The sequence below is a fragment of the Lottia gigantea genome (assembly GCF_000327385.1).
Source record: "Lottia gigantea unplaced genomic scaffold LOTGIsca_164, whole genome shotgun sequence".
Lineage (NCBI taxonomy): Eukaryota > Metazoa > Mollusca > Gastropoda > Lottiidae > Lottia > Lottia gigantea.
The window spans coordinates 190,756-207,322 of NW_008708034.1; the positions used below are offsets into that span (position 1 = coordinate 190,756).

At 31.3% G+C, this 16,567-nt stretch overlaps 2 protein-coding genes across 2 annotated transcripts; one reads left to right on the top strand and one right to left on the bottom strand.

Moving 5' to 3' along the window:
• Positions 1 to 1,085: 1,085 nt before the first annotated feature.
• On the bottom strand, positions 1,086 to 2,396 carry LOTGIDRAFT_141696 (hypothetical protein; the record flags this gene model as incomplete). The annotated part of the gene is made up of 3 exons (XM_009051337.1): positions 1,086 to 1,248; positions 1,476 to 1,553; positions 2,227 to 2,396. 3 exons carry the CDS (start codon positions 2,394 to 2,396, stop codon positions 1,086 to 1,088), a joined length of 411 nt encoding a protein of 136 aa, XP_009049585.1.
• Positions 2,397 to 3,029: 633 nt separating this feature from the next.
• On the top strand, positions 3,030 to 5,631 carry LOTGIDRAFT_173565 (hypothetical protein; the record flags this gene model as incomplete). Its single annotated transcript, XM_009051338.1, has 3 exons — positions 3,030 to 3,096; positions 4,253 to 4,375; positions 5,510 to 5,631. 3 exons carry the CDS (start codon positions 3,030 to 3,032, stop codon positions 5,629 to 5,631), a joined length of 312 nt encoding a protein of 103 aa, XP_009049586.1.
• Positions 5,632 to 16,567: the final 10,936 nt, after the last annotated feature.

Consider the following 16,567-nt stretch of genomic DNA (forward strand, 5'->3'; position numbering starts at 1 on the left):
AGTATGTTGCTTCTGATAATATAAAAATATTTAAGAAAGAAAAGAAACAACTATATTTTTGGAAAGGATCATTTCTACCAACTGGTCCTTGGTGAAACCTCTTGGCATTGACCTTTTCCGGATTATCAGTACCCATTTAAAGCTATGTGAACTGGAATGAGTGAAGAAGACTTATTCAAGGTCATCAGACTATCACACGCCGATCGAGAATTGAACCCTTAGGCACCATTTGCTCGCATAACCAAGCTCTATTCGACAGTGCTATAGAAACTCAATATATACAGCACACACACATTATTGTATTGAATTTGGTCAAAACACCTTGTTTTACTGCAAAAAACAAATTTATTCAATATCCAGCACTTCATAGTTTCATATCTTTAACAATTTTAAAAAACTTAATAAATATATTATTATTAACATAACTATTGCTTACTATATACATTACTTATAGCTTAAATCTTAATTAAACCAAAAAAATCATTGTGAATTCACAGTTTCAACTTTTTGACAGTGCATTTTAATATGATCAAAATCAAGCACTCTCATTTTCTCATAGTCTCCATCTATCAGTCAACATTTCATGTGGAGGCAATAGATGCTATAGATTTCATCTGACTTTGATCAAACTTGGTATGCATATGAGATCTCAAGAAAAATACAAAATTGACAATATTAAGATATGTTGAGTTTATAGGATGATATATTACAGTTGCAATAAATATTATTTACTAAAATACTGTTATAAAAGTTCAGGGTCATCTGAAACACTCTTCATAATAAATTGAACTATCTTCTTCTATACTCTTAATATTTCCCCACACCAGAAATCCACCTTCTGTACAAGAAGCAAAAAAAATACAATAAGATAATAAAAATGATTTCCAACATTCATCAGATGACAATAGATGTTAAAAATTTAGAATTGCAGAACCATGAAAGTCAAATTGGAATGGAAAAAGCTACTAAGAGCAGTTGTGGATTATCCTTGTTTCAGTTTTTCACCTATTATTTGTTATTGACAATGAGCATACACTGTCTGAGAAATATTTTTTCAACAATTATCCAAGCATTAATAATTCCAATCAATATGTTTTAAAAAACCATGTTGCCTCAAACTTACTTTTAAAATCAAATCTTTCCATGGCAGTTACAGAATCCGGGTAAAATACCCATAAATGTTTATTTTTACATTTCACGAGACATTTTCTACAGGGTCTTTTGACATGGTATCCTACAACATTACCACTGAAAAATACAGAAAAAACATGATATACACCTAAGGGAAGTGTTTTATTTCTTCTAATTTTCCATATTATATTGCAAAAAAGAGTAGTAAATCTGGAATGCTAGCTAGAGATCAACAAAATTCATTCTTTTGGTTGTGTCCAATCCAATTCAATTCCACTTAAAGTAAGTGTTTACTATGCTATCTGCATGACAAAATTTTAATCAATGTTGGATGTAGTACCTACCAATGAAGACAGGCTATGCTCTGTAATCTACAGGAACATCTATCCATAGTCTCAGACCCTGGCACTAAATCTACACTCCTTAAAAATAAACACCCAACAAATCATTAAAGTTGTAAACCTAACCTTCATTTCAACCTTCAAAAACAATCAAGAATATTAATGATCAGTGCAGGACAACTCATAAGTCAGATCTTCTTTCTGAAAAGTGATCCAGGTTTCTTGAATAAAGAGTCTGTTATTGTAGAAGGAAACATTATGTTCTGTATCTGAGGAGCAGTCGTAGTGTACTAAAGTGTTGTTAGGCCTACCCTGTTATATTACTTAAGAGTTCAGGGCATATGATCTCAGCATTCTGTACTAACTCAATACCTGGTATGTGCAATTGGTGTTTTAAGAAAGATAGGACTCGGGTTTAAGTCGAGGAAGCCTCAAACCAAGTCTGAAAGTAATTCAATATGGTCATTGAATCTTAAGTCTAGGCTAAGAGCAAAGTGTTAGTTAGTGCATCAGGTGATAGTAAGAGTTTTGGACTTTGATCCTTTCTACTTTTGCTTTCTTGACATTCAATTCTAAACAGCTTACAAAATTCTAGTAGGGTGATATTCTGTAGGCCTAAACAACATAAAGACGATAGAGCAGATTACACTAGGCCTACAAGAAAAAAATATTTTTGTGGAGTCCACAAATTTGTAATAAATACATGACAACACTGAAAAATGTTATTTTTTCTAACATTCCGATTATTACTCACTCCATTAATGGGCTGTCTGTTGAAAATAGTCTTGTTCTCTTTTCTGTAAACACTGGAGCTGGTATCCCTCTCCAACATAGGTTCGAGTCACAGCTGATACAGTCCAAATTATACACTTTTGTCTTTTTAATAGTTTCATTTTGTTCATCTTTATTTGAAGGAATATTCATGGTATGAAATGGGCCTACTGAATAATGAATACCTCAGTGCCTCATTCCTTTCGTGGCTAAATCCTTAAAATAACAATGGAATAAATATCAGCAGAATACACATTAGCAATGCAGAAATATGCAGTTAATTAAATGCTCAGAGTGTATATAATTGAAAAGAAACTATATCACAAAACAGATTTCACAATATGTCATACAAGTTTCTTCAATGTTGTTATTTAAACGTCTCCATGTGTATTTATTTATAGTCTGAAGATGGTTGATTGATAAGTTTGCAACGGTTACAAAGTTGCACTAATAATTACTTTGTGTTACAGGGAAAACTTCACTTAATACCCTCTTTTTTCTGAGCTCTGTTATCATTGGTTAAAATATATCAACAATTATGTAACAGTCTTTCTCATTGGATAGAGGAAGTCAATACATATATGACAACTAATTTGATTGGCTGATATTTTTACTATCACATGACCCGTCTGGAGCAGAAATCTTTAATAACTCCCAGAATTCAACACAACTTACTTCAAACCGGTCAAAATGGCTTGTTTTGGTTTTCAATGAAAATTCAGGAATATATTTATATTGTGTGGAATAAATCAGTTTTAACTTATTTTATATATAGTGCTAGCAGTCATGGCGCTGGAACGGCGGATGAAGAAAGAGAAGGAAATTGTAGGAGAATTTGACAGTCATATGAGAGGTGGGTGCGAATTTTCTGTCATTCATCCGTTCTTTATCTCTCGTTCTGAGATTCTCTACTGACATTATTGACTTTATGACTAAAATGATCATCCTCTTGTCTGTATTGGCAGTTACTCATATCATGAAATTCCAGTGAATCATAGAATTGCAGAAGTCAGACACCTGCTCCACTTGATACATACAGCATTGCCTTTTGTTTGGCCACACCTAAAATTAAAAAATGTAGCATTAACTTTATACTATGTACAATACAATAATAGTTGTAATACAGACAACTAGTAGAAAAGACAAGTAGCACTTTTATGTTAAATGATACTCAAAGTTTTTTCAGAGAAGTGTCAATACATGATCCTTAAAAGTCATTAATTCTGTATCCTTAAAAACAAAATTATGGTATGCTGAGGAGCTGTCATCTCTTTCTTCGTTATTTCCTTTGTTAATGATATTGAATCATTAAACTGCAAATTTGACATAATATTTAACCTCTTTAAAGCATTAAACAATGTTGACCATTATTTAAATAAAAAACAAGATTAGTTCATTATTTCATAATCAGATGTTGGCAGTGACGAATTGAGAATTTAAGAGGTTCCAACAGTGGTTAGACCTTTAATATATCACCCATTTAAAGAATGCACAGAGTTTATCACTGGATTAAGACACCTCACCTGACAGGTGTATTGTTAATTAATTGCCTTGTTAATCACTTAATTAATTAGTATTGATTAATATTCATTACAACTCATTTGATCTCTACACCCTTATACATTTCATTCTGAGTTTTGTTTTTATAGGAAAGGGACATTGTATGAGATCTCTTCTTAATTCTTCATCTTTTTTGTCACAATCAGTGGACTATATATTAGACCTTCATTCCATTTCACCTTTTATATTCATTTACTTAATGATATTGTTGAGCTTAAGCTTCAGTAAGAAACTTGTAACTCAAGTGTAAAGGGAATAAAATCAATTCCCTTAAAGGATGTTCTGTTGTACACCAGTTATCTACTCTTACTGTATTTATCCTATAACTTAAATATGATAGATTACTTCTATTCCTGGAGGAGTCTGTGTTGCTTCGTTGTTTATGAAAACTTGGTAAGGTAACTAGTATCATGGGAAATGGGATGAGACTGAATAATCTTTTATTACAGATGATTATGAGGTTTCACTGATGAAATACGTTGTTAAGCCTATATGTTCAACTTTAAATTATCATACACATACATTTGGCAAGCAATATAATGTATGCATATTTTTAGTTTTAATCATGATAGGTTAGTGCCAAATATTTCATAATTTCAAAAGTTTTATATAATGTCATTATTGTTTAGAAACAGGGTGGTTTTCTGATGTCTTTGCCAACATTTTGATTTTTAAAAAACTGCATTTTGTTTGAAGTCATGACAAAGAGAGATACAGTTGATTAGTTGGCAAAATAGTTTGAATGTTATATTAAGCCCTATAAGAGTGTAATTTTACCTCTGATTTTTAAGCTTGGAGACATGTGCTAGACATAAATTAGATATTAGGACATGATATAAGTTATTCAAGTACACTAACTTGACATTTGAAAGTTAAAATGTACTTTTATTGCCCCAAGCTCTCTTTGCCATTCAAAGATGGAAATAGATTATTCATAAATTGGCTACATGTCATCCGACCCCTTGCCTACACCTATTTCATTCTCTATCAGAATCTCATTTCAATAAGATTTCCTAAAGTATCCATATTGATTTATTGTTGCTATCATGTCATCTTGCTAAGCTAATGATTAAAATGAGGAAATGTTCACATATTTCACAAGGAAAATAATTAGATTTCTAGTTAAGACGGATTTTGTCTCCACTTTGAAGTTTCTCATGCTAGTAAGTTTTCACTGGTTACCCTGGTTGGATTTGCCTCCAATTTGATCCTGAATGCTTCAAAGATTTTTTTCTGCCTTGATCTTGTTCTAATTAACTCAAGGTCGATTGAAAGTGGAACTTTGAGAAAGAGATTAGTAGAAGACCACAAGACTTTTGCAAAACGATCGACCATTTGTTTGAGATTCCTACACTCAACTTGACAAAGCTACAGCTTGCCCTTTGACAGTTGTATCAAGGTTATATTTGTTTACCAAGTTATACATGTGGCTGTGAGGGATATATTTAAACACAGTAATAAAAACTACTGATAAAGGAGAGCTGGCCTCCAGAAATAGAAATGTAGGGTGTTTTTAAATTCTAAATTATCAATGATAATGATCAAAATTACATACAAAAAATGAATTATTATATTTTTTAAGATTTTAAGAAAATTGCATGTCTGATTCTGCAAGATTTAAGGTCAAACTTGCCCCCAACCCCTTTCTCTTTCAACAATCTTATTTTACTTCCTTCGAAAGAAAACTGTTGTCATTATATTTTCAGTTATTGTAAATACACATCTAAATTTCATTGTGAGAAACTTGACCAGCTTGAAAGGTTTTCATGTGAATAACCTTGGTAGACTAGTATCTGTTCTGTTGATATCATTGACAGTGGAGAGATAGACATGTTATGGAGTATCTAAGTCAGTTGACATGACATAGATTTTTCTTTTTATTATCTAATTATATGGTTGTCTCAGCCAGGCAGACTGTAGTAGTAATCATTTTATTATCACTACTCTGTTCAGTTATTAGATATATACTTAATATAACTCTTGTATGTATCACAAATTTTTTTGTACAGAAATAAATTTTCAGAATACAGAAGGGCTGAAATCATTTGGATCTTAACAATCTTATTAGATACATGTGAATCTTGTTTGTCAGTTAAAATTGGGTGGAAAATCTTTCACAGCATCATTAAACACTTGTAAAAGCTTTAATTTTCACAAATTCAACATCTATGCAAGTTCTAGAAATCAATCTCATTAATTAGTCTTCAACATCTTATTCTGTTTCACAGTTTCAGAGTTAAAACCAACAAAATACGGACTTAAAGAAATGCAACAATTCGATTGCTAAATAAACTCACTTTACCAAGCAAAAAGATTGAACACTATAAAAATCTTAAGTTAGAATATTGAGAAACTGTGACCTTGCTATCATCATAATCATCATAACTAATGATTTAACTGGTCAATTACTTAAATCTGAAAGGGATTGTAAAGAGGTTTTCTAACATTTTTATGTGTATCAGGGACACTGAAAACATCAATCTGCACTAAATTTAGAAAGCCTTATTACAATCCCTTTATCATACTATTGTACAGTACTGGAAATCATACAACCTTACTCTCATTTTAAACAGTAAACTTTAAACTCGAGTATGTAATCATACAGGAAAATGAGTGTGAATCAAATTGTACATTTCCTTCTTTCTTTATCTATTGTTGATTTACAATGTCTTTATAATATCTTATTATACAATCTTTTAGGTCATTGTCATAAAGTTTATATACTTTGAAGGTTACTATAGACGTTTATTTCATTGTTGCATAATTAAAATGATATTATGAGTAAGACCCACTGAAATTGAAGCTCAGTTGGCAAACTGTCAAATAAGGTGTTCTGAAAAGCATGAACCATGCTCCTTCATGTCACATCATATACAGTTATAGAAGTGTTTAAATAACACGCAGATGGATCAATAATTTGAGAGGAAATGAATTTTTGATGACTTCATGCAACTTAGAGAATCTGATTTAAGTCGACCAACAAAATAAATGGAGTTGGCGCCAGTTGTTACCAGTTAATCATATATCACTTTCTGGCAAAAATTACATCTTGTCTTCCACATGAGACCATCCACTTGATCACAGTGGCTTGTAGTCAGTCGATTTCTGGACATTGAGTGCTTTGCTTATGCTGACTTCAACAGACTCAAAGAGATGTTTTGAATAAGCAGTGTATATGAGTCTACCTTAAAAAGCTCCAAAACTGAAAGTTGTAGAACAAATACTCATCACAGTATTATCTGAGCAACATTTTGAACTTGGCTGAGGTGACAAAAACCCAAGCCTAATAAGTTAATTCATTTACTCATTTTACCAGATTATTGAAAAATCTTTCAAAAGTCGTCTTCAAACATTCTTAAAATTTTGGCTGGATGTAACGACAAGAGTGGAAATTCTTTCCAAATCTGTTGATTTACAAAGTTTCAATAATTGTACAGTGTTATTTTTGTTGACACTGGATCACGAGAATCAACATGGAGTCTAAAGTTGGGTAAATAAGGTCATAGTTCGTTTCTATGTACTTCAAGTTACAAGTAACGAGTCCAAACGTTGCTTTGACACTAGAATGTGTTGTTAGCTTCGTTAAAAACTTTTCTTTTTATGTTTTGACGTGAGCAGCTAGCAGACTAATGAAGATATTTTTATTTGAATTAAACGTGTAATTGTCTGTTTACACGTCTGTTTTAATTGTGTTTTAATAGGAACAGAATTTGACGCACGATTTCAATGTAGACAAAAAGAAACAAACAAATGAAACCTGGTATATTTCTACTGTATAAATATTATGTAAGGTAATAAAGTAAAGAGGAGGTCTGAAATTTAATAGTTTGAAAGACAAAAAAAAGTAACTTATATATTCAGTCAGGGTTATTTCTGTAATATTTGTCTGTCTGTAACTCCAAAATTATTTTCACTGAATGACAGCTTGAACTATTATGTTTATTGAACGTTTTTGCAGAAATTATTTGCCAAAAGTAACAACTGAGTAAGTAGTTGTCCTGATAGAGTGCAGTTTAATGTTTATAAAAAATAGCGAGCACATGTGCAGACAAATTTATCATCTTTATGGCAATAAATTCACAATTACATTTGCAGGTATATAACATCAGTTAAACATGATTGATGATAAAACTATTGATTACTAGAAGTTAGTGTATTTAGGTTGAGGGCCATTGGGCCATGGCCTCCCCTTCGGCCTGTGAAAGGTCTTATTTTGAAGTTAAAATTAAGCCCCCTAAATGCTCAAAATTGATCTAAGGCCATCTGAAATTTGTGTTGACTCGTGCCTTGCCTCAAATAGACACCTTTTTTTTTGGCCTCAGACATGTACTAGATAGTCCCTGATTTACAGGATTTGAGAAAGAATCTAAAAAGAACATTACAGAGGGAATTTTATCTTGGCATCAAATTGTTTTGACTGCTTCCTCCTTCCTCCCAATCTTGATTATTTACTTTGATGATAAAATGTTACCTCAGTAACCCTGAACATCTTGTTGTGTAAAAGGAAAACTCAAGCTGGATAGATTTGCAGCAATTTATATAAGGTAGATGGTTGAAATTCAAAATATTTTCACAGCTGGATCAGTCTAGAATGAAAAAAGAAAACATAAATTAACTTGTAAGTCCAACAGACTGTTAATTTGACTTTATTTAAAGCAGATATAGGAAAATGGTGAAATTCATAATTATATACAAAAATTTGGTTCCTTAATCATGAATATCCTTTTTAAAGTACAGCTTGTTACACACTTTTTTGAAGTTGTTGAATTACTTTTGTGCCACTCAGAAACATCAAATTGGAAAGTGAGTTTTCAATGAGACTCTTCTTGCAAGATGCAAAAAAATTACCAGTTTAGCCCTTTGTAAAATGCAGCGACTTGTACGCTAGTGACAAACCAATCAAATCGCTGCATTTACAAACTTCTGCGATACAAGAAAGGTGGCTGTTGCTGTCAAGGTATAAGACACAGTTTGTGAAGATGCCCTTTGGTTATGGGAATAAGGGAGCAGGGCTCAATGGGAAACTTGTCAATTGTTAAGTAGTACAATTTTTCTTCACAAATTAGCTTCTACAATTCCAATATTTTGTAATGTTATAAACCTAATTATCAGGGTGTATTTTGGGATAGTAATAGATAAAAATTCTGGCTGTAGTAAGTTTGTTATGACAGCTGGAATATTGATATGATCAAAGTAAGGTGTTGTACTGTTAAGTTCTAGTTGTAGAGTTCTGATAACATCCTCCTATTTTTCTGTTACTAATCTGAGATATTATTCTCTTCTACATTAAATATTGATACTTTATACAGAAAGTTGTATATAAAACTCCATTTAATTTCACATGTACAACAGACAGAACTATATTACAGACAATACACTTGTCCTATTCTTGAATTGAATAAAAAAGCACTGCTTGAAATTTGCAGAGAAAATAATTATTCAATATTCTTATTAAGGTGAGAAATTCCTAATCAATACCAATAGCGATCTTGAAAACGGTTTTCTGTCTTGCACAGAATGTACAAAATTTAAGAAAAAATTAAAAGATCGAGGAATAGATATCCCATAAGAAGTTAGCCTTTTATACAGTGTGAAATTTTCAGCATTTATTTCTTGACATTAGCCTCACATGACCCTCAAACTGTTAAAATGAATATAGGTCCCAAAACCTTACCAGTACATGACATCCACTATTATATCTGTGAATATCAATTCAGTTTCTTTTTATTTCTACCAGGTACTTGAGAATTAGAGAATTTTGATGGAGAATCAAATAAACTTGGAATAGAATTTGAATTGCATGTTTAATAGATTAATTTACATGTTGATTAATTTTTATATGTTGATTCACACCAGATATTTTATCAATTTATTAAACATGTTTTTCACTTAAATTAAAACATGTAGACATAAGTTTATTGCCAAATAAAATCTTAAAATAACACAAGTTATCAGTTAATAGTCTGTCTAGATAAGTATAATTTAACATGCAATCTTTTGGCTTGAAAACAAAATGTTATTGGTGAATTCGTACTTAAAGCAATGCCAAGCCTAATTCAATGTCTTAGTGTTGATTATAGATTAAAAGGAATGCAAAGAGGTGTTTTGAACTTGTTATGTGTGACAATCAGACATCTTGCGGAAAATAGGATGCAAATAGAAGCCATAAATGGCCCTGATACACATAAAAAGTTTAGAAAACAGTTTTACATCCCCAAATTATGTGTTTATCTCACATAGGAAATCCAGATTCATGGTACTTTATCATGATATTTGTTAATTCTGACTATACTGAATTTACATCTTATATACTATGATGTGCTTTTTAATTTAATTTTGTTAAGAATTCAACAATTTCAATACATTAAATATACAGTTTCTCTTCTTCAAATTTTAATATCTACAAACTGCAAGGACATTAGTATATCCTGTTATATTACCTTTGTGGGTTTGTGAAACTTGGCAGAAGTTCAGATTGGTTCAATTTCATTATCTAAAAGAGAAGGAAGTGTTCTTTCAAAATTAATCTGGATTTTTCTAAGATTATAATTTATTACCTTCTTTAAGTGATTCAAGTCTTAAAATGTCTTTAAATCTCTTAAATCAGTAGCATGTATTACATCAAGAAATATGAATATTTATAACTGTATGACATTAAATAGTTTATAGGTTTTAAGTTCATTTATTTGTGATACATTCAAAGGCTTTTTTCAATAGTAACAAAGGTTGTATGAATGACTATTGTATTTTGAGCCTTAATACGAGGGCCTTAACAGAACTCGTAGTGGGTAGGAAACTGAAATGTAGGCCAAATTTACATGTTGAAATCCCCATTGCTTTAATTTTGATCAGATTACAAACTTATTAAGGTAAAAAGTGAATAGTTTTGGTATATCTCAACTAACAGCATGATTCAAGTTTTGTTTTAATATTTCTGTATCGCTCTACAATTGATGAAATGAGCACTATTTTAACATTGAAAATATGTTATTATTGTATATGAACTATAGGACATATTGGTATAACCATTTTTATGTGACGTCAATGATAAAGGAACTGATCAAAAGCTACAAAAGAATAAAAAGTGTTCGCTCAAAACTACATACTATATAAACTGAATTGCCCTCCACTATTTCTCCCAAGCATTGTCCTTCACTCGGGTATTATTACTGTTAATTCAAGCCTATCTTATAACTGTTACCTGACAGGTAGATAATGTAGTGTAAATAATAGACTATAAGGAAGTACAGACATCAATACTAAACAAAGTGAGTCATTGGATAGTATATAGACAGGGTACAAAATACTGACCCAAAGTTTGTAAAAGTAATTTTTGAGGAGAATGTGTCAACTGAATAGCAACTAAATAGCAAATAAATACTGAAATATATGTCCTTCTTTTCTGTTCTTAATGATGGGCAAGACAAAGCTACAAGGCCTACTCTTATTTGATTATCAACTGTTGAGGGCCCTTTACTGTGCACATATATAGGACATTGAACGTTAACAGCTCGAAACTAATAGGTTCTACTTTTAGAACAATTCATGTCCAAGTGGAAAAACTCAAGTGGGTGAAAATGCCACCTAGAAACATTTCTGACAATAATAACTTGTTCAGGGAATAAGAACCATATTGTGAACTGTAAATAGTGAAAATAAGTCAGAAATCTGATAGCCTTATGCTAGTTCCTTTTTCTCCCAACTATTTACCATTTCAAACAAAACTTTGTTGAGATTTTGTCCTCAATTCACACATGGTTTTGTTTGGTCTGAAGATTTAGATTATGAAATTTGAAACACTGATGTTCTTCATAGTTAGCAAACTGCCATCTTCACTGTGACTTTATTTACATTGCTAATTTCTTCAATATGATCCAGGTTTGACCCAACATTTAGTATGATAGGAACTGAGAAAATAAATCAATTTGATTTTTGAATCAAGGTTTTGTATATCTAAGAAGAACAGAAGTTGATTATTTCTCAATAAAATGACAACAAATTATTTTAAAGTTGTAACAATTAACATATATATCTATCTCTATACAGCTGGTCTTAAATTTAAAACATGAATGAAAAATTGATCCACAAACACCATTGAATTCTCTTATGGTTTGTAATTTATTGTATGTGCAAAGTTTTGTGTTGGATATACTTTGTAAACACTCATCAAAAGTTTATCCACAAACACCATTGAATTTTCTTTCAATTTGTAATTGATGGTTTGTACAGATTTTTTCAGTATTCTGTAGAGATATCACATCATGTTTTATTAAAGAGCACCTGGTCTACAGTAAAAGCATAAAATTTAGCTTCATTTTTCCTGTAATTGTTTATCAATAAATTTTACTAGAGAACTAAAAACCTTTCTGCCGTCACCTGATTAATGATCATAGAAATCAATATTTCATTGACTGTTAATATAATTCTCTACTATAAATACACACATAACAAATAACACTGTTCAATGACTTTCTAATTTTACACATTCATTTTATTCTCTTGTCTTTCTTTTCTTTTTTTTCTATTAGCTGATATTTCAATGACTTAAAGGGATTGTAAAGAGGTTAGCTAACCTTTTTGTGTGTATTGGATATACCGATTTCATCAATTTGCACCATTCCAATTTAAGTCAGATGTCTGTGGATCTTGGAATTGCATGTGAGCGTCTTATGATGTCACTGTCACGAAAGTTGTACCAAAAAACCTTTGAGACGTCATAAAACGCATAGGTAAAGTGGAATTGCAAGAACCACGCACAGATATGTCTGAATTATAATTGGAATGATGCAAACCAATGAAATTAGTGTCCCAAATAAATGTTAAAACCTCTTTACAATCCATTTAACTATACAGTTTTTTAGTGAAGACCTTCAAGTTGATATTTATATTATTTTGGTAGATTCTATAGGGTTGTCAAGTGAAAATTTGAATGCCATGATTTCAACATCTTCAAATTCCTTGTTCTTTGTAGATGGGAAAGATACTTAATCTTAATGATAACTCAAAATCATCTGTTTTCAACCTACATGTAAAAGTAAGAAAATTGCCAATTTTTTTTTAAATCAAGTGTCAAGATTTTGATAGATTGGAGTAAAACTGAATGCAATTAAATTACTAACTCTCTAGATTAGATTGCTTGTCTGGATTGATTTTTGATGTAATTAAAAGACACTCTAAAAGTTGAATACTCATCTCAAATTGTTCTTTTCATATGTTTTTTTAATAGGAAATTATCTTCATATTGAAAACTATCTTATGTTATATGAAATTGTATTTCATAAGTGTATGTTATATATGTAAATAATCTGCAGAAGTACTAGAAATGTAAGAAAATTTATAATTCCTTTAAAAATGCTTCAAACTAGGAATTTCTATATATTCATAACTTTCAAACACTGATAATTCTGGACGCACATTGATTTGAAGGCTCAAGTTTCGAAGTAGAGCTGGTATAAAAAAGATGACTCTCTAAAGGAAACTATTTGCTTTATGGCCTATACTGACCAAATATTCCATTAAATGCTGCAGAATTTTTCAACAGTGACAATAAAATTTGGCTGTGTTGGAAGTGCTTATTCAGCGGGCTTAAAGCAAGATGATTTATATTTGAGGTCTGTGATGCAAATTTTAGGGTTTAAAAGTGTTGTAAGTAAATCTTACATATCAAGGTGCTTTTCTTTCTATGTGATTTATGTATTTAAACATGCAGCTGATAATCAAGACAGGTGTCAATGACACACACCTATATATACTGCTCTGTTACCATGCTCCTTGTAATAATAATGAGTTCTTTTGGAATTGCTTTTAACTTCACCCAGTAACATCTACACAACAGTGTAAATATTTCATCATGACATGACATCCAGGATCATTAAAGATGTCATTGTGATGTTAAAAGAGCCAGACAAATATATAGGGGAAGTAATGAGTTAGTTACATACATGGAATTTTGTTAAATGGTGGTACACCTGTTGCGTCTGGTCACCTGTGTATATGTGTTGTGTTATGATCTTGTATACATCATATGGACTGATGTCACACCTTGTCACTGTCTGTTCAGATATGTTCAATGTCCATTATGTAGTTGCAATGTGAACATGATAATGAATTATGAAATCATGTTTTGTAGATCTAACTTTCCAATGGGAGTTGTTAGTGTTGGCTCTAGAAATGCTTCATTGTAGTGCCTTGGATTGTCTGCTATTCTGTTATAAGCTTGACATGCCTGTCACAATGGCAGCACTTGGAAGAAGCATTTTTCATGCCTATGTTGATAGTTCTCATAAAAGCATTGGCCAAGGACGCAAAGATAAGATTTATGACAAATAAGTGTGCAGGTTTTAGGTTAAGGAATATAGATATGTTTAATATTAAATTAACTTTGATTAAATTAATCAACTTTCTGATGTATCAGTAAATATAATATAATTATGATTAATGGGGTAAATGTGTCTAGTTTTGAATTTGATATTCACCTACCATAGGTAATAAATGTACCTTGAGATATGTTTCCTGTTTGTTTGATATTATCCCATCTGTTAGGTACTAAATATATCTTGTTCTATTTCATTTCAAACCTTTACACCTATCAGTTGGTAGGCTGTTTATCACACAACTTGTACAAAGTTTTCTTTATTTTTGGCACAAGTTGCAAACTATTTCAAGGTGTGACATTAGATATCTCTAGCTATCATAGAACTTGTACCAATTTTTTACTGGTGTTTTGGCACAATGTGCAAACAGGTTCAAGGTGTGTTAGCTTTTATCAGTGGCATCATAAGAAATGTTTGAATACATCTTTCATGAGGTGGTCAATTTTCATCAGCCTTCAAAAATTACTTCTGACTTTGAAATCTATAAAATTATATAGAAATGGAGGTTACCCTTGTTTATCATGTTCACCTTTATGAATGATTTATGTTTGAAGAGTCTGAAATTTTATGTCATTAAAGGTATACTCATCATAGGATGAGCAAAATTAATTTTAAGCATGGCCATAGGGAGTCTTTGTTCATTAGTGGACTTACCTGGTGTCATAACTATACAACAGAATCCATTAGTATCATTAATACTACATAATAATTCATTAAACTAAGTAATAATTTATAAAACTAAGTAATAATCCATTAAACTAAGAAATTTTGAAACATGCGTCTTATTTATATAGAGATTCTATGCTTTATTAGTGGAACCCAGTAAATCCAACTGATGAATATTTACACTGGTTACAGTAAAACAGTAAGGATATGTAATAAGATTATAATAAAAGTTAATAGGTTGATAGGGTTACACCTATCAAACCATTGAAGTTAAGATGTTGAAAGATGTTGTCTAAATATTTGACTATAGTCAGATTTTAGGTGTCATGGTGCCTTTAGTTGTAAACTGTTGAACACATGGCTCTTGTTTACTCAATATTTATATAGTCTTTATACTAATAATAAGCAGTCTGGATAATCTATTAGTAGTCTATTATAAGTCATGATTATCCAGTATTATGTAATGAAGATAGATTGTTGAAGATGTACTATCTGGATCAGTTAATGTTATTATCAATCAGTGATTATAAACTCAAGGCCAAAAGAAACTGTACCACTTTAAAATTTGAATTTTAACAAAAAATATATAGCAAATTCAAAACTTATCCATCCAAATAATATTGTCCACAACACAACAATAATATTTGTACGAATTATACCCGAGCACTGCTCATTGTGGTGGGAAAATCTCAAAGAAGTGAAAATCATGTGATCCTTGAATACACAAAAATGCGTTTGCACCAAGGGTATAAAAACAGTTTGAATTTCATGCGAGCAAGCTCTGGAATTGGTATGGATGGGAGCTACCCATGTGCACACGTTTGCATAGTTGACAGTCCGGTTTTTGTACCCCACCTCATTTTGTGATTCTAACACCTTAACCGGAAGCTATACGTTTGCCATTTGTTTTGACTTATCAATCTGTTTAAAACATTTTAATCTAATCATTTATATTGTGTTGTTTTTTTATCTAGGGTGTTTTCAAACCTTGGTTCTTTTGACCTTCAGTTTAAATCACCATGACTATTCATATCCTAGTAATAACTCTGCATTGTTTGCAAGCAGATTAGGTACATGAAAAATTAATGTGTGATGATTTATGGGTTTGAAAGAATATCCACAGGTAATTTCACCATGCTGTGTATGTTGTAGCTCAGTGAATTAAAAGCTCCAATGCTAATATGAAGGTTTGCGGTTTAAAGGTCAAGAAATGTCTTTCAATTTTTCAACCAGATTTCTTCCTGAAAGTGTTACAGGTCAGAGGGGCTGACAAGGAAAAAACATCTTGTTTTACTGCCAGAACAATGAAATGATGCTGTTTGTGCTCATTAACATCTCTCAACTATTGGCAACAGAAAAAAAGTAGGCTCATGATCCTGTCCTTGGCAAAATTTCCCTCATTGCTCACTACTGGTGCTGTCCATCTTCATAAGCCTAATCAGGTACAGAAGAGTTTCTTTTATGTCTCTTGACAATGTTTTTACAAAAGATGTCTTGAAACAGCCAGTTTTGAACTGTTTTGGAAATTTCTCTCTTTAATAAATCATTCTTCAATGCTTTAAGATTTTGTTTTTATTTGACATTTTCTCAGAGATTCTTGTATTAAAGTTAGTTAATCAATATATAAATAGATCATCTAATTCCTGAGGAGATTCACTTTCTGGTTTAAGCCTGTAGAGAAATGGTGGATAGAGGAGGCTGAGTCTGATTTAAATTAATTAACTT